The sequence below is a fragment of the Mustela erminea genome, chromosome 2 (assembly GCF_009829155.1).
Source record: "Mustela erminea isolate mMusErm1 chromosome 2, mMusErm1.Pri, whole genome shotgun sequence".
Classification (NCBI taxonomy): domain Eukaryota; kingdom Metazoa; phylum Chordata; class Mammalia; order Carnivora; family Mustelidae; genus Mustela; species Mustela erminea.
Window position 1 is genome coordinate 147,533,022 of NC_045615.1, and position 18,548 is coordinate 147,551,569.

The window sequence follows — 18,548 nt, forward strand, 5'->3', positions numbered from 1 at the left end:
TACTGCTCCCAACAGAGTTATAATTTTCATATTTTCCTTTATCTAATGTACGAATTTTATACAGCTAGTAGTAACAAAAACTTAACTAGGTAGCTTAAGAAAACCAGGGCTTTATTCACATGCATGAAAAAGAAATGCAGACAATGTAGTTAGTCCAGGATTAGCATGAAAATTCCACTTCAGAAACCAAGGCTTCCTCTTTTTTTCTATTCTATTATCTTTAACATGAGGACTTCCATCCTCAACATGAGACAGTGGCTTAGCCTCCAGTCATCTCTTCATGCTAATCTCTACACTGAAGAAGGAGAAGGACAAGTAACTAAAAGATTCATCTCTTTTAAGAATGTTCCAGAAGATACATAGGTGGGCAGTGTCCAGTGATTCTGTGTCTAAGTCAGGGAGTGTTATTGGGCAGCTAACATTTTTAGAGGCAACCAAAAATACTTCTTTTTCTCATGTGATGGTACATATTGATATCTTCATCCAGTTTTCATATAATAACCTACCATAGATTTAAAACCGTATAGGGTTACTTTTGAACCCTAACTACCAATTAAAATTCTCCTTTGATGATTCTGTTAGTTATGGCCTTGGGCAATCATTTTGTTAAAAAGGTTATTTCAAGGGGGGCTCCGTGGGTTAAAGCCTCTGCCTTCAGCTCGGGTCAAGATCCCAGGGTCCTGGGATTGATCCCTGCATCAGGCTCTCTGTTCAGCAGGGAGCCTGCTTCCTCCTCTCTCTCTGCCTGCCTCTCTGCCTACTTGTGGTCTCTCTCTCTGTCAAATAAATAAATGAAATCTTTAAAAAAAATTATATAAGCTTGCAGTCCTAAAACTGCTTCAAGCCTTCGTTTTTCCTCTATATGTTCCTATATGCACATAAAAATATTAATTAAAAGTGTAATGCTTTTTTTCTGTCTATCTTATGGTTTAATTCTCAGGTTCTGGCATTAAATCAGTATATACCCTAAGCGGGTAGAGTAGAGGGAAGGTTTTTCCTTCCTTACCAGCCTTCTGTAGACCTTTTAAATTGATTCCATTCAAGTACCTTGCACTCAAAATAGGCACCCTCTATCTTTTAATGAACAAAAATTTGCTTCTCTTTATTTCCACTTTAAATGAGTGCCACCTTGTTGCCAGCACTCAAGTTCTGTGTACTGCATTTATTGTCCTTACCAACTGACTTTAATTAATCAACAAATTTTTAAAATTGCCCGTGGAATCCCAACTTTTCTTCATCCCCAGAGTCTGTACAGATTTGAACCCTGGTTCTGCCCTAAGTTAGTTAAGTAACCTTTAGCAAGTTACTTCACTTTTCCTTAGATTTCCCCCTGCAAGATGAGGATATTCATTTCCACCTCATTTAGTTATTGTCAAAATTAAAGGAGTTGACGAATAAAGCATTCAGATGAGAGCTGAGAACATACTCAATACATATATTTTTAAATGTTTATTTATTTATTTATTTGAGAGAGAGAGCACGAGCAGGAGGGGCAGAGGGTAAGGAAGAGAGAATCTTAAGCAGACTCCATCTCAGTGCAGAGCCTGCTGTGGGGCTCGATCTCACAACCCTGAGGTCATGACCTGAGCCCGAACCAAGAGTTGGGTGCTTAACTGACTGCACCACCCAGTTATTGGGCTCCAGTATTCCATGCATATTAACCATTGCAATGTATATCACTCCTCTTCTTTAAGTGTTTCAGTGACTTCTTATGGTTTTTAAGAAGAATCGTACATATCAAACATGGTTTGCAAACTTCTTTGGAAACTAGTCTTCACTCACTATCTTGCCACTAAACCCATTGTACTCTGCTCTGCCGTAGGAATCCTTTTCAGTTCCTGGGAGGTGTTTGTTCTGTTTCCCGTCCACATCTGTATGCACATGCCTTACCTTTTGCCTCTTTGGCCAATGTTGAATTTAAGCTTGGAATTCTACTTCATGGAGCCTCTTCGATACAGTGCTTGAACCCTGTGTTTCCACTATTAGAACGCTTGCCATGTTTCTACTTGCTTCATAGTCTGGCGTCGCTATATTGTCATTACTCTTAAGGACGGGGAACATCTGTCTTTCTCGCAGCATCCCAGTTGAAAGTACTTCGTTAATATTTGTTGAATAAATATTGAGTTAGCCAGAAGTTTGAGTCAAGTTTATAGCTCTATTTAATTCCTGTAACACAATATAGATTTATTTGACAGCATTCAATCATTTAATCCTAAATGAGATTTTTAAAATAGTACAATAAATCACAGTTTGCTAAAAGCAGTACATTTTTAAGCAACAAGGGATCTCTTAAAGAGGCAGAATCTTTTCTGTGAAATTTAAGGTTCATCTTGTTCTACTGTTAAAGGCTCTTATCACTATATTAAGGTCAGTTGTGTTATATAATCTAATTTTAATTAAGATTTGAAAATGCCAACACTTCACTGTAATAGAAAAGGGAGTTCAGAGATTAGTAGTTTTTATATGTTTAGTAATATTAAATGACAGTGATTATAGAAAGAACCTTAGGTTATTGATCAGATGTGTAAATATCAGTCACTCAACTTGACTTCTAATAAAAAACCTGCAAGTTCAAAACTGTTTTGAAGATTCCTCTAACATTTGACCTTTAAAATTTTCATTTGAATCAATATATAAGCGTAGATTAGAGTACAACGTGCCCTATTCGGTAATGATTTTAAACTTTCACTCCATTTTCTTTTATTCTCAACGATAATCTTCATATCAAGAAGTCAAAAATGAAGAATTAAAGCTTTATTTTTTCAAATTATAAATTAATAGCAACTATACTATATATGTAATTATGTGTTATATAATATTACACACACACACACATGCACAAACATATATATAATCAGAAAGCAGGGAATGGGGACGCCTGGGTGGCTCAGTTGGTTAAGCCACTGCCTTCGGCTCAGGTCATGATCCCAGCGTCCTGGGATCGAGTCCCACATCGGGCTCCTTGCTCAGCAGGGAGCCTGCTTCTCCCTCTGCCTCTACCTGCCATTCTGTCTGCCTGTGCTCGCTCTCTCCCCCTCTCTCTCTCTGATAAATAAATTAAAAAAAAATTAAAAAAAAAAAAAAGAAAGCAGGGAATGGGAGCAGAGAACAGAAGACTTACTTCTCTTTGCATATCTTTACACACGAAGAAAAAATATTTAAACATAATTGCATATATAATATGTAAGAATTGAATAGCCATGTTCAGCATAATGATTACAGCATGTATTGATGAAGAAATATTGCATTCAGGAGAACACATCAAAAAAAAAATGATGTAGAAGTAAAGAGTAAAATAAAATTTTATATCACTGGAGAGTTTTCCAAAAGAATGTTAGCAATTTATTACCATGAATTCATCCACTAAGAGGAAATAATTGCTCTTAACTTTCTAATGGGCTGCCTAATGATAATTTGCTTATTTATAAATACCTGCTTTATTGTAACACAAAAGAACTTTTAAAAAATACTGAATGAGCTTAATATAGGATTCACTTTCCATTCTGTTTTGTTTGGGGGGGCATCTTCACACTCCTACTCTAAACATATCTAAATATATAACTCCTTTGTTTAAAAATATTTACTGGCTGAATATTTTCTATGCAGTAAAGCCCAAACTTTTATCATCCTGAAGATCTAACTGCTCCTTACCATTTCTCCCACTATCCCATCTTTTAATATTCTTTTTCCATGCACCACACACTCTCCTCATCCCAAACCCAGAACATTCTTTGCCTTAGTACCGGCTTTGTTTTGTTTTAGTCATTAACTTGCTTACTATGCCCTTTAGTCTCAAGTCTCCTCATCATAATCGAGCCAAGTTATTCATCTTTTAGTGTCTAACTCAAAATCACGTACCTTCTGGGATCTTTTCTTGATCTTCCTTCCTCATTACTTTTTGTCCCATATGCTGTGAGTCCTTAGCTCTATTTTGTGCTTACCTTCTGCCTTGGCCTGTAGACAAATTGAAAGCTGACTCTATGTTTTCCTCTCTTTCCTAACCTCCTCCAACAGTGACTTCCCTAGTTTTTTGCATATCATACATACTTAATAAGACCTCATTGAATTACATTGAAAGTGAGCTTTGGTACTTAAAAACATTTTGGAAAGCTTTTTGTAGAATATATTGTTGTTATGCCTTGTGGTTTGCATTTACTACAATAGCCTGTGGTTCTGCTTTTCTCCTTTTGAACTCTGTCTTCTTAATTCCCTCTCATTCAGCCTGTCTTCCCTTTAAACCCTGTGATATCTGAGCACTTCATTCTCTTAGAGGCCCTCTTGGGAGACAGGGCAAAAAGCTGTAAAACTCAAAGGTGTTTTCATTTTCTTATTACATATAAGATCATTAATGATTTGTTAGTAAAAGTAGGTTATCTTTGCTTACTGAGCATTTTTTTGAGTGTCTGAAATGTCTCAAAGGCACTAAAATTTACCCTAAAATAGCAGTGAACATGGTCTTCCCCCTCAGAACATCATAATCTCGTTAGAAAGCCAGACCATGAGTATGGATAGTTCTATTCAAGGTGACTAAGTACTAAAATGGGAACCCATTATGGCACTGAATCTCTAAATGATAAAGATTCAGATAATATTGACCAGTTACTAGGTTTTTGTTTGTTTGTTTTTTGGAGTTTTTTTGTTTTTGTTTTTTGTTTTGTTTTGTTTTCCCATTTGTACTTACATATTCTTTGCTCTCATAAAACCAAGAATTTCAGAAAAAAATTTTTTTTTCCTACTGGTATGAAAATGGAGAAGACTCACTGAAGTATGAATCTTCATTAGAAAGCAGTCGTTCATTGAACACTTAGGATGTGTTGGGCAGAGTTTGGGGCACTTATAAATGACACAGAGTTGCCGCCCTCATGAAGCATACCTTTTTTTGAGTGAGAGTTCTGAAATAGCCATGTAGATAAATACATAATTCAGATACATTAGATAATGACTCATGATACAAAGAAAACAGAACAGTTAACAGATTTAAGGGTGGGGTAATTCTCCTTAGCTTTACTGATAATTGAAGACTTCTTTGTACCTGAGCTAAAAGCTGGATGAGCTTATGATTAGTCTATTTTCAGAAAAATGCAATGGCGGTAAAGTTACATATCTTTTTTTTTTTTTTAATTAATTAATTTATTTGACAGAGAGCACAAGCAGGGGGAACAGACAGAGGGAATGGGAGAAGCAGGCTCCCTGCTGAGCAAGGAGCCCATTGTCAAACGGGACTCGATCCCAAAACCTTGATACCATGACCTGAGCCCAAGACACACTTAACCAACTGAGCCACCCCTGCACTCCTTAACATTACATATCTTTTCACAAGCATTCATTCTATTTGAGTCTTTAGTTTGGAGGTTTTCTAGTGAGGAAAGAGGGATAACTAAGTTCTCCAGATGACTTGGCTTACTTAGTTTAAGATTTACTGCTCACCTGGGTCAGAAGTGCCATTGATAGGACTCTCACTGCTGATTCTGGATATTTCACAAGCACATCCTCTTGGAGTAATGACAAAAGTTGTTCCTAGGAGATATATAGCTGGTCCCCCCATCCCCCAAATTTTCACAGTAGTCATAGCAAATAAGTAAGTCCTCCCTTTTGAAATAGTATGAGAATACACTTTGTAACACCCTTTAACAAACATACTATAATTAAATGCTACAAGTAAAACTAGTCAAATGAATTTGCCCAAGATCTGAGTTTTATGATAAGAAGATCCAGTAATGTTGTATCCTGCAAATATATGTCCAGAAGGATATGGTATGCTCATGATCATGGTAGGAATCTAAGTGAATTTTACACTTTCTAACTTATATTTGATTTTTAGAAATAGTCAAAAGTCACTTTACAGTCTAGCCATAAACTATATAATGAGAAGAGTGATATGTAATAGCAGAAAACCCCTAACTCTCTCTATTTGAAACATAATGAACTTTATTTTCTCATGTAGCTCCCACTTTGTTGATTGTATGTCCAAAGACACACTGAAATTTAGTGCCAACTAGAATGCAGATTTCCAGTGCCATCTCCTATTTAGTTTCTAGTGATTTGGAAAAGAAAATAAAATGAGTTAACATTTAGTTTCTGACAAGGACATTGTTGATAAAATTTATTTTCAAAATTTTAGATTAGTTCAGTCTGTACACATCAAAACCATTAGATGATTTTTTTTTCTTTTCTTTTCTTTTTTTTTTTGTTCTCGTGGATCAAGTCCTATCTTTATGATAAATGCTGGGTCAAGTGTATTTTCTTTCAACTTTATCATGTAAATTTTAGATCAGAAAATTATTTATAGCAGAAAAAGAGAAGTCAGTGAGAGCTGTTGGACACTAAGTGATGTCTCCATACCTCACTTTAATCAAATTCATTGTACATTCCCTGTTCTGCTTTGGTTCTAAGCATAGTTAAGCTAATGTCCTTGTAACCAAATAAAATGAAATCAACCTGTTTTTAAAGTTATGCAAATAACTAGTTTGACAAAACAAAAACAAAACCACACATATCATACATATGATGATACAGTGTCATCATTTGTGGGTAAACTTACAAATTCAAAAATGTACAAGGAAAACAAAATACAGTCTTTTGTCATTGAAGGGTGTGAGTAATTGGCCTTCATTAAACTGGTAACAGGGACATGTCAACAAACACTGGAAAGTTTAAACAAACTGCATTAATGATAAAGCAATTAGACTGACTTAACCATGCTGTTCAAACTTCTAAAATACACATTATGAATTATTTAATTCACGTGTTCCCGTCCTGTCCTTTTCCTCAAAGCTTCAGGTGATAGAGTCTTTAGTAGTTAAGTTGTGAAACAGGTTGATTCATGAAGGTTACATTAGAAGTTAATCCTTTGGGATCTCACTTCAGAGCAGATATTTTGTAAATATCAGGTATAAGCTATGCTTCCGTCAGTGAAGATCTTTCTTCCTCCTAAGCTGGACTTAGATATCCAATGGAAGTCCATGTAAGGTTACACCTTGAACATGTGTTATGAGCCAGCCCACATAAATACATCTGTATTGCCATGTAGTACAAAATGGTTGCCCTATCCTCTCTGATTTGTAGATCAACTGCAGATAAGTTAAGTAACTTGCACAACATCATACAGCTAGTTAAGTGGCACAGTCCAGGTACAAGCTCAGCAGATGGGATTTCCAATTCCATATTCTGGTTTTCACACTACAGAATTCCATGTGTTGAAATTTCATTATGTTAATACTTAAGCAATCATACCACATGGGTTTTTTTTCTTTTTTTTTAAGATTTTATTTAGTTATTTGACACAGAGAGAGCACACAAGTAGAGGGAGCAGCAGGCAGAGGGGGAGGGAGAAGTAGCCTCCCCCAGTGGGCAGGGAGCCTGTTGCGGGGCTTGATCCCAGGACCCTGGGATTATGACCTGAGCTGAAGGCAGATGCTCAACGACTGAGCCATCCAGGCACCCCACAACATGTGCTTTTTAAAGAAGAATAAATAAATATTATATTTGTGCCTAACCTATCCAAGGTTTTAGGACCAAATATTATGTCTATCATTTCTATAATAAACTTTGAAATCTTTTGGGCTTTAATAAAAAACTTCTTTAAAGATCCTGATTTATTTGGGAAGATGGAATCGTCATAAATGTACTTAAAATTTATAACTATGAAAATATTGTGCTACATACATTTTTGTAGGCAAAACTAAGATAATTGGGGTGCCTTTGATCGGTTAGTTACCAATTCAAACATGGTATTTTACCTAATGCAGTCTATTGTAAACAGGCGGCTATTTAGAACATTCTCAGAGTTGACCATATTATTTCTTTTTCTTTTTCTTTCTTTCTTTTTTTTTTAGATTTTATTTATTTGAAAGAGAGAGAGAGAAAATGAGAGAAAGAGGGAGCATGAGAAGGGGGAGGGTCAGAGGGAGAAGCAGACTCCCTGCCCAGCAGGAAGCCTGATGTGGAACTCTATCCCGGAACTCAGGATCATGACCTGAGCCCAAGACAGTTGCTTAACCAACTGATCCACCCAGGAACTCCAGTTGTTTATTTTTCTTGTGTTTTTTTTTTTTCCTTTTTTCCTCCTTTTGCATTTCTTAAATTAAAAAATAAAAATGAAAACAATAAAGGGCAGAGCAGAAATATTGCATTATTCCCAATAAAATTTTCCCTGAGATAAGACTTTCTCGGTGTAAGATTCTTCAGTAATCTTACAATGGCTGCTCCTTAAAGAACAGGCATAATTTCTGTTGTGTGTGGGATTTTCAGAGCATTTCTAATGAATTCACAGCATCATCTAATCACAGAAAGAATACTTCTTTGCACCCTGGAGGTCGATGTTCTTTGGCTTCTGAAAATACCTAAACTTGTTTTTGTTTATTTGTTTCCTATGTGGCACCTCCTTTTTGGCATATCCTCTTGGCATTATCACTATAGAGAACTTCCTGGAAAGCAAATCATTTTGTTGTGAATGGCAATGCTTTTGTCTGGCTTCTAGGTCATGCTTTAAACTCAGAACACATGGCAGAACTAAGCACACTATGTGAAAACGCCCAGTTATTAAACTCATGAGAATTTTTTTTTTGGTGTTTTTTTGTTTGTTGTTTGTTTTTAAATGATGCAAAGTACTCAAGTTGCAAGTAAGACTAGTTTACATGGAAGTCCAATGATGTTGATTTTTGGCCAGAACTTGGAGTAGCTGGGAAAAATATCAAGAAAAAACAACTCTTATCAAAAGGCAAATTGGTTTTTGAAGCTGGTGTTAATTGGCAGCCAAGGTGTTTCATTATGAAGCTGAATTTTTAACAGTTGTGAGTCGGTTACTATGAAAACACCATCCAGAAGAAAACACGGCAGTGCAATGGGTATTTCTTCAATCTCTCCTAATCCTTCTGCCAATGTGTCAATAAGACGAGGCTTGTTCTAAAACACCCATGCGCTGCCTAGAAATTGCCGTGTTGGCTGTTTATTCAAATTTTTTCTCGATTGGATGTATATTTCATAATCATTGGATTCAGGGATGATCACTTTCAAACTGCAGGTGTTATATTTTTTCTATTTTGCAATTCTGTGTTTGAATAAAACCTTAAGAAGACCTTATTGGGAGAACCTTTTGTTTTGTTTTGTTTTGTTTTGTTTTGTTTTCCTTTGTAACCTAGAGCATAAACCTAACCACAGGAAATATATAAATTGTAACTAGGGAGATGATTCTTTTGGAGGAAGCAATGAGAACTGTGGCTTTTTATCTCTATGTGTACCTACTGCTGATTTTTTTTAAAGGAAAACACCTGAGGGCCACAGGTAGGAAGTTCCAACTATTTATTCCCTTCCCTAATACTAAACAGCATGAAGAAAGTTTTTCTTCACACATAACATATCCCAAGCCCCTGGGAGTATGTATGCTTTGATATTTTTCCCATTCTGACATTTTCCCAGCTGGCTAAGAAAAAAAAGTTGGCTTGTTCAGTGAGTCCTCAACTTCTAGGCAACAAATTCTTGTATTGTCCTGTCTGTTGTCATCCCTTTAACCTCTGCTACATTCAGCATTTAGTTTTATGGTGATATGTAGGGGAAAAAAATGATTTTTTGTGGGCGATATGATAAAAGTGTTGGCTTAAATGACTTGCCAGCAGTTCCACAGCCAAATAATTTAATTATGTGATTATAGTCTTATTGAAGCCTTTGCTATTGATTCTAAGAAGCAAGCATGGATCTATTTGTTGTCCTTCAAAACAAAAGCTGGTTTTTCTCTTGCCTTGCAGTCTCAGCTAGGGCTTTAACAGAACATAATAATGAATGCTTCTGCTGCAGCAAGTCACAGGGGAGGCTAGGACAATACTGAACTCATGCACACCGCTGATCCTTGCTTGCTGAGCAACATGTACACCTGGATTTCTGACAGCTCTGTGAGTTCACTAGAGACCTCTGTCATTTTGTTCATCCTCTTGTAGGCGATGGTCGAGACAGTTAACAACCTTCTCCAGCCACAAGCCTCAAATGCATGGAGAGACCTGACTACAAGCGATCAGCTACGGGCAGCGACCATGTTGCTTGACACTGTGGAGGAAAGTGCTTTTGTCCTGGCCGATAACCTTTTGAAGACTGACATTGTCAGGGAGAACACAGACAATATTCGTAAGTGGCCTTTGTTATACAGAAGGACCAGAGACCCTCGGACAGCAGAGGAGAGAAAGAAAAAAAAATTTCTGTGGTAGTGTAGGTATTATGAGTGACTTTTATTTCAGTGGAGTTAAGTGATTTTTTTTTTCTATAATTAGAAGTATATCACCTGCCTGCCATTGGCTTAAAAGTCATTCCTCATCAGCATGTGTGTTATCCTCCTTAGGATATCCCAATATTGAATATATTAGCCTGAGATCACTCACAGTTAGGTCCTTTAGTTAGCTAATTAGTTTTTTATGTCCATGTGTATCAATGTCTGCATTGTACTATTTAAAATTTATCCTCCTAACAGTGCCTGTGGGTCACGTCAGTTATGATAAGAATATCTCTGAATTATGTATTATAAAAAATTACTCATTTCAGTGAAGGTGATAAAACAGTGTTTTTTTTTGTAATTGTGTTATTGGCTCATAAGGAGTATAAATCTATTTTTATTGTGCATAAGGATGTAGCTGACAGTTTTATTTCAGAAGATTTGATAAAGTTGTTTCAAACTTATTAGATTTAAAGATCGATCACTATTGATATAATAGTGCAGTTCTAGAGTATAAAGAGACTTTTACTTAATTCACAAAAGAAAGATAATATTTTGAAGATATAGTAACAATACTTTGAAGATATAGTGACAAAGTTGACAAAACATAAGGATTTAAGATTGATTTTAAATTTTAGGCTTTATAATTGATATATTTGTGTTCTTATTTACCTATTTAAAAGTTTTTGTTTTATTTTTAAGAATAAAGTACTAAAGAAATACTTTTGAAATGGAACATTGAACTACTATTCATTTTGACTACTATAAATTAGTAGAATATTAATTCCAGTATTTTGATTTCAGAGATATTTCAGTAATTTGGGAAATCATCTTAGCTTTGGTGTATTTCTCAATGAGCACTGATAACTCTTTGCCATTAACAGAGTTGGAAGTTGCAAGGCTGAGCACGGAAGGAAACTTAGAAGACCTAAAATTTCCGGAAAACATGGGTCACGGAAGCACTATCCAGCTCTCCGCAAATACTTTAAAACAAAATGGTCGAAACGGTAGGTTAGAGTTTATTTGTTAAGCATTGTGAGATGGAACTCGTCATCAGCGCTTTGTTTCTTGGCTTGGGGGTTTAGATCTGCTATCCAAAAGCTCTCTTACTCTCACTCAACTATTCTATCTCTTCTCTTTCTCCTCTTTCCTATCTTGCCCCCAAAACATTGCAATGTATTTGCTCTACAAAATTCTCAGATTTGGAAATTGTTCTGTGCATTTTCAGTTGCAGTACAATGTCAGAAACTTGAATCTGAGAGGAATTAATGAACAACAACATCCAGATATCTGACTTTTTTTCTTGAAAGGAGTCACTCTTACTGTGTTGACAGATTTAGTTTCTAAAATTTTTAATGGAAATTTTATTTCTCATTTTAAAGTTGTATTGTTGGGACGCCTGGGTGGCTCAGTTGGTTAAGCAGCTGCCTTCGGCTCAGGTCATGATCCCAGCGTCCTGGGATCGAGTCCCACATCAGGCTCCTTGCTCAGCAGGGAGCCTGCTTCTCCCTCTGCCTCTGCCTGCCATTCTGTCTGCCTGTGCTCGCTCTCTCCCCCTCTCTCTCTCTGATAAATAAATAAAATCTTTAAAAAAAAAATAAAATAAAGTTGTATTGTTTTCCTTATTCACTAGTTTTGAAAGTGTTTCTATAGTTTCTTTTGAAAAGCATACAGAAAATTTAAAATGTGAGAAGGTGAGTTGGGGGAAAGGTACTGGTCAATATAGGTTAGTTTGATACTAGATTAAATTCACTAAATATAATGAGAATTAAATAAAATCATAGAGAACATATGTCTCAAGTTGTTACTGTATTAATTTTCTTTAAAGATTTTATTTATTTATTTGTCAGAAAGAGAGAGAGAGAGAGAGCACAAGCAGGGGGGCAGCAGGCAGAGGGAGAACCAGGTTCTCTATTGATTTAGGAGCCCGATGTGGGACTCCATCCCAGGACCCTAGGATCACGACCTGAACTAAAGGCAAACACTTAACCGACTGAGCCACCCAGGTGTCCCTAGTATTAAATTTTTAAAAACATACTTTTTGCCAACTAAATGAGACCTTTGACCTGTTAGATGATGGGAAGATGACCTCAGGCTGTAGCAACCAACTCAGAGGAGGCATTTCATGGTGCAGGGTGCATAGTTTTAAAGAAATAAAAGCTTGTTGAATAATACCAAGACAAAACAAATTGTGGCTGTTGTCAACAGAACAGAATTCTTTTAAGGTTGGAAATCGTATAAGTGACCTCCTAAGTCATTATATTGCTAATTTGACTATATGAATTTTGAGGCTATAATAAGATTTTCTACGAAGCAAAATCAGATTTCTGCATTAGCTTTCCAGCTGGCTTCCCTCTCTCCACTCTTCCTGCCTCCGACAGAATATCCTGTTGACAAGGATCTTCTGGAAACGTAAATCTGACCAGTTTGCTTCTGGTTGCATGCAGAACAAAATCAGAGGATTTCACTAGGCTACCAAGTGCTTGTCCACTTCTTTCCCACCTCATCTGCCCGACTTCCTGTCTGTCTTTAACCTGCTCTCTGTGACTCAGACAGTCTAGTCTTGATCCTTTTTCTTTTTTATTAAGCTTGAAGTGACATGGGACTTTAAATTAGTTTCAGGAATACAATATAATGATTCGATATTTGTATATATTGTAATCATCACCACAGTAAGTCTAGTTCACACTTATCACCACATACAGTTTTATTTTTTTCTTGTGATGAGACCTTTTAAGATTGAACTCCTCAACAACTTTCAAAATACATAATATAGTATTATTAACTTATAGTCACTATGCCATATATTACATCCCCATGACATTTATTTATAACTGGAAGATTGCACTTATTGACCTTTTTCACCCATTTTGCCTATCCACCACCCCCTGCCAGTGGCAGCCACCAGTCTGTTCTCTGTATCTATGAATTTAGTTTATTTATTTATTTTTTTTAGGATTCCATATATAAGTGAGAATATACAATACTTATCTTTCCCTGTTTGACATATTTCACTTAGCATAATGCCCTCAAGGTCCATTCATGTTATCATAAATAATAAGATGTCATTCTTTGTTAATGGCTGAGAAATATTCCATTGTTTTCATCCATTCACTTATCAGTGAAACAACTAAGGTTGTTTACATACCTTAACTCTTCTGAATAATGCTACAATGAACATGGGGTACAGAGATCTTTTTGAATTAGTGTGTTTCCTTCAGATAAAAACCCAGAAGTGGAATTACTGGATCATATGGTAGTTTTATCTTTAATTTTTGGGGGTACCTCCACAGTGTTTTCCACAGTGGTGTACCAGTTTACATTCCTACCAACAGTGCACAAGGATTCTCTCTGATCTAATCTTGAATACACCAAGAGTGTTTCTGTGTCAGATTTCTGCATTTTGTTTTCTTCCTGGGATGTAATTTTTACATTTCTTTACATAGAAGCTTCTCTATCATTTACTGTTCAGCATAAATGTTACCTCTTTAAGAAGGGAAGTTTTTCTCTGTCTCCCTGAAGGTACATCATTCTTTTCTAATTGCTTTTTTCCCATTAGCCATTTTATACTAATGCTTCCTCATGGTGATTATTCACTTAACATCATATGAAATATTATTATTATTATTTTTAAGTTGCCTTCTTATTATCCAACTTTCTTTCTAAGTGGTAAGCTCATGAGAACAGGGATCTCTTCTTACTTGTGATCTGTTATATGTAACACTTGTGCCTGGCACATGGACAAACTCTCTAAGAATTTCTCAAGTAAGTGTATGAACTTGTAGATATAAAGCTATTGCAATCAAAATATGGTTATATTAGTCATATTTTGTTTTATACTCATTTATTTTATTTTCTAAAGTAGTGTGTGTGTGTGTGTGTGTTAGGTCACATTTAAACATTAATTTTGGAGTACAGAATCTGTAACAATTATACATGACCAAATGCATTGATAAAACAAGGTAGGGATATCAACATGACACTGTCCTATAGGTAGAAATTGGTAGGAATTATCAACTGGCTATCAACCAGTTAAAATAAACGTTGTTACTGTCAAAGGGGGAGGGGAGAGAAAGATGTTCTTCTGAAGTGTAACCTTCCAAAACTTAGTATTTTCATATTAAATCTAGAGAAAAGCACTAAACTTAAATGCTGTGTTGTAACAGACAAGAAATATTTAGTGAATTACTGCTCTTTCCTGAGTACATGTTAACACATGTGGATTGGAAATTTTAAAATGGCCCTTTCCTTTATGTAGCTCTTATAAACTCGTTGCTAAATTACTGAAAGGATATGGGTATCTCATAGGATCAATGAGAAGGCTGGAGAACTGGGCCCAGAAAACCAGCAAGAGCTTGGAGGCTGACAGCAGCCCGTAGCATCACATGGCATCATTGCTGGCGATGTCACGGCTGCCACGAGTGAGGCGTAAGTGAAAGCAGGTGCTGCTGCATCACCTCCCGCTTCCTCGTGTCACCAGTTCCTCATCTGAAGTCAGAGACGAGTGCAGATGATGGGAGGCTTTGAGGTCTGGTGTCCAGAGCAACCTCTTTGCAAAACGGGCTGGGAAAGCCAGTGTGCATCCATTTTGTGTCTATAAATCCCCAATAATTGGGAATTTTCCAAATAGGAGAGCACAGTTTAGATGCTGGACAGTCCCCTCCCCTCCTCTAAAGAAATCTATTAAAATTTCCTTGTTCTTATTTTCACTTACTCCTAAGATTCAGAGATAAGGATTGAGACTTCTGTGATAGTCAGGACAGTGCCTATCTGGACAGCAGCTATCAGGACAGAGCCTTTATGAACTCATACTGGAAGTAAGACATAGGGCTTGATGTATTTTATTTTTTTTATTTTACTTTTTTAAAGATTTTATTTATTTATTTGACAGACAGATGTCACAAGTAGGCAGAGAAGCAGGAGAGAGAGAGGAGGAAGCAGGCTCCCTGCTGAGCAGAGAGCCCGATGTGGGGCTTGATCCCAGGACCCTGGGATCATGACCTGAGTGGAAGGCAGAAGCTTTAACCCACTGAGCCACCCAGGCGCTCTGGGCTTGATGTATTTTAAGAAAGAAAATGATATGATCAAAAACATGTCACCTGCATGGCTCAGTCACTTAAGCATCTGCCTTCAGCTCTGGTCATGATCCCAGGACCAGGGATGGAGCCCCACATTGGACTCCCTGCTCAGCGGGGAGCCTGCTTCTCCCTCTCCTTCTGCCCTTCCTCCCCATGTTAAAAGAAGGTTAATTTTACAGAGGATTGCAGGTGGGAGATAGTCATAAGAGAAAAAAATAAGGTGGAAGGATATATGGAGAAAGTGACTTTTGAAGAACATGGTAATTGTGTTCGATAACAGATAAGGATTTTGAGTCCTTGTTATGGTTGTCTTCACTGCAATTGAAATAAAATTCACATAAAATAAAATGCATATCCCTTAAGAATGTAGCCTGATGTATCTGACAGTTGCACATTCCAATGTAATATTACCTAAAATAAGATAAAAATCTCTTCTATTACTTGGAAATTGTTACCCGTTTCCAGTCTTCTTACCACCTCTCCCCATCTGATGAAACTACTCTCATTACGATCTCTATAGACAAATTTTACCTGTTCTTAGACTTCTTAGACAAGTGGAATCACATAGTATGTGCTCTTTTCTGTCTGTGTTCTTTAACCAAACACAGTATTTTGGGGATTCTGTCATCATGCGCTAATGGTAGTTTCTTCTTTGTTCTATCGGTTGTTCTTCGTTGAGGCACAGTCTATTCCATTATATTCGTATGCCGTAATTCATTTGTCTGTTGATAGATTTTTTTACTTGTTTCCCTTTGGCAGATATTATAAGGTTGCTATTCATCTTATACAATTTTTTTTTTCTTTATAGATTTATATTTTCGCTTATCTAGGAAGGGTACATATGTTCAACTTCACAGAAAAAAAATCACCATTTCTCCAAATAGTTGAACTACTTCTCGTTTCCACCTGTAGTGTGCAGGAGCTGTAGCTGTTCCTCATCTTTATAATATTAGTGTGACCAGTCATTTTGATTTTAGAAATTCTAGTGGTTATGAGATGGTATCTTGGTATGTTTTTTCATTTTTATTTCCAGAAATACTAATGATGGTGATAATTTTTCATGTTTCTATTAGCCTTTCATGTATCTTTTTTTCTGAAGTATGTGTTTATGTCTTTTGCCATTTTCATGTCTTATTTATTCATTTTTTTGTTGATTAGGAGAAACCCTATATATAGTCAGGAGTCTAATATATATTATTGTTAATATAATATGTATATTATATTTTATATCATAATATATAATATACATAACATATTATATAAAGTGTGATATATTATTAATAATAAATAATATTGTTGATATAATATTTTGATAGACACATTTTAAATTTTGATCAAGTATAGTTTACCTTTCTTTCTTTCTTTTATGGTTAATGTCTTTTGGATCCTATTCAACTCATCCTTGCCTACTCCAAGATCACAAAGATCCTCTATTTTGTTCTATAAGTTTTATGGTTTTGGTTTTTATGTTTAGGTCTATGATCTGTCTTTAAGTCTTTAAGTTTATTTGTTTGTTTGTTTTTAAGATTTTATTTATTTGACAGACAGAGATTATAAGTAGCCAGAGAGGCTGACGGCGGGGGCGGGGAGCAGGCTCCCTGCTAAGCAGAGAGCCCAATGCGGGGCTGGATCCCAGGACCCTGGGACCATGACCTGAGCTGAAGACAGGCTCTAACCCACTGAGCCACCCAAGGCACCCCTAAGTCTTTAAGTTTTGAGTACAGAGCGATTCATTCACTTTTTAAAATACTGATAGATTGTTTTTCAGCATCATATGACATTCCTCTTCTCATGAATATCTTGGCACTTTGGTTAAAATGAATGCTTAATTTTGTTGTGAATGTATACGGTATGGATTTGATTATAATTTAATTAGAAGTATCTAAATTTGGTGGAATGTACAAAGTAATCAGAGTTTCTTCCCAACTTATAATTCACATTTCCTTTTTTTCAGGAGAGATCAGAGTGGCCTTTGTCCTGTACAACAACTTGGGTCCTTATTTGTCCACGGAGAATGCCAGCATGAAGTTGGGAACAGAGGCTATGTCCACCAATCATTCTGTTATTGTCAATTCCCCTGTTATTACAGCAGCAATAAACAAAGAGTTCAGCAATAAGGTTTATTTAGCTGATCCTGTGGTGTTCACTGTTAAACATATTAAGGTAAGAAAATGCCATGATAAGTTTAGTTGTCCACATTATCTTTATCTGTTACAGCGTGAACATGAACTAATTTTACTTTAAGTTTTCCTATTATTTGACAGATAGCAATTCATTATCTATAAAATGATAGTGGTGATTTTTCTTTTCTAAGATGAGGGAGGGGAATAACTCTTGAATATATAAATGCTTCTGATAAAAATATTTGTAGATGGATTTCTAAATGTGTCTCCATAATTAAAAAGAGTTAACAACATATTAGTGGAATTGGACATGGCTTCACATATGATGTCACAAGTAATTATGTCTTTGTGCTTGAATGTATTTTAGGTATGTACAAAGATTGGATTATAAAGTGAACAAAGATTTCTAAAGACCATCTTTTCAGAAATTGTTTAGAGTAATAAAATTCTTTATAGTGTATGTTACTTTGAAATTAGTTAAAGTCATTCTGAGACATTGATACTAGTATTCCAATAATATTAATGTTTTAAAAGGCAAACTCACCTCTAATTAGAGAAAATAAACAACAATATATGTTCAAATTTGCCTAGGCTTAATGAAGCCTACTTAATCTGAAAAACAGTGGTGTACATCTCCACAAAAGTTGGAACAGAGTATGAGGTGTGTTAGATGCCTATCTAATGTATGTGATCATAAAGTAGTTATTGGCTTTCTTGATTTTTTTTCCCCTCTGTAGCAGTCCGAGGAGAATTTCAACCCTAATTGTTCATTTTGGAGCTATTCCAAGCGCACAATGACAGGTTATTGGTCAACACAAGGCTGCCGGCTTCTGACAACAAATAAGACACATACTACCTGCTCTTGTAATCACCTAACCAATTTTGCAGTACTGATGGCACACGTGGAAGTTAAGGTAAGATGTATGCCATAAAGTAAAGATATCTAAGCATACGGTCAGGATATCACTGTAAGAAGTCCTAAACCCACAGGCCAGTCTTATTTCAAAGGCTTTCCACTTTCTTATTAATATTGTTAAAAAATTCTCTGGAGTTCAACCCGTATCTTCTTCCTGGGTGATTCAAATAAAGTTTTTTTATTTGTTTTTTGTTTTTGTTCTACTGTCAACATAGTTTATAAAATTGCAGTTC

General features: G+C 36.0%; 1 protein-coding gene and 1 long non-coding RNA gene across 22 annotated transcripts in view; one reads left to right on the forward strand and one right to left on the reverse strand.

The window, feature by feature from the left end:
• The window catches only part of ADGRL3 (adhesion G protein-coupled receptor L3), an 827,333-nt gene that overhangs the window by 670,943 nt on the left and 137,842 nt on the right, over nt 1–18,548 (forward strand). For all 21 annotated transcript variants that reach the window (XM_032334435.1, XM_032334436.1, XM_032334415.1 and 18 more), the window contains 4 exons: nt 9,933–10,116; nt 11,083–11,205; nt 17,231–17,439; nt 18,137–18,313. In XM_032334435.1, the coding sequence (XP_032190326.1) occupies nt 9,933–10,116; nt 11,083–11,205; nt 17,231–17,439; nt 18,137–18,313 (693 nt within the window). The remainder of the gene's footprint in view (nt 1–9,932; nt 10,117–11,082; nt 11,206–17,230; nt 17,440–18,136; nt 18,314–18,548) is intronic.
• The window catches only part of LOC116585127, a 30,924-nt gene that overhangs the window by 638 nt on the left and 11,738 nt on the right, over nt 1–18,548 (reverse strand). The window contains exon 3 of the long non-coding RNA XR_004283477.1: nt 1,891–2,166. This is a non-coding gene — a long non-coding RNA (uncharacterized LOC116585127). The remainder of the gene's footprint in view (nt 1–1,890; nt 2,167–18,548) is intronic.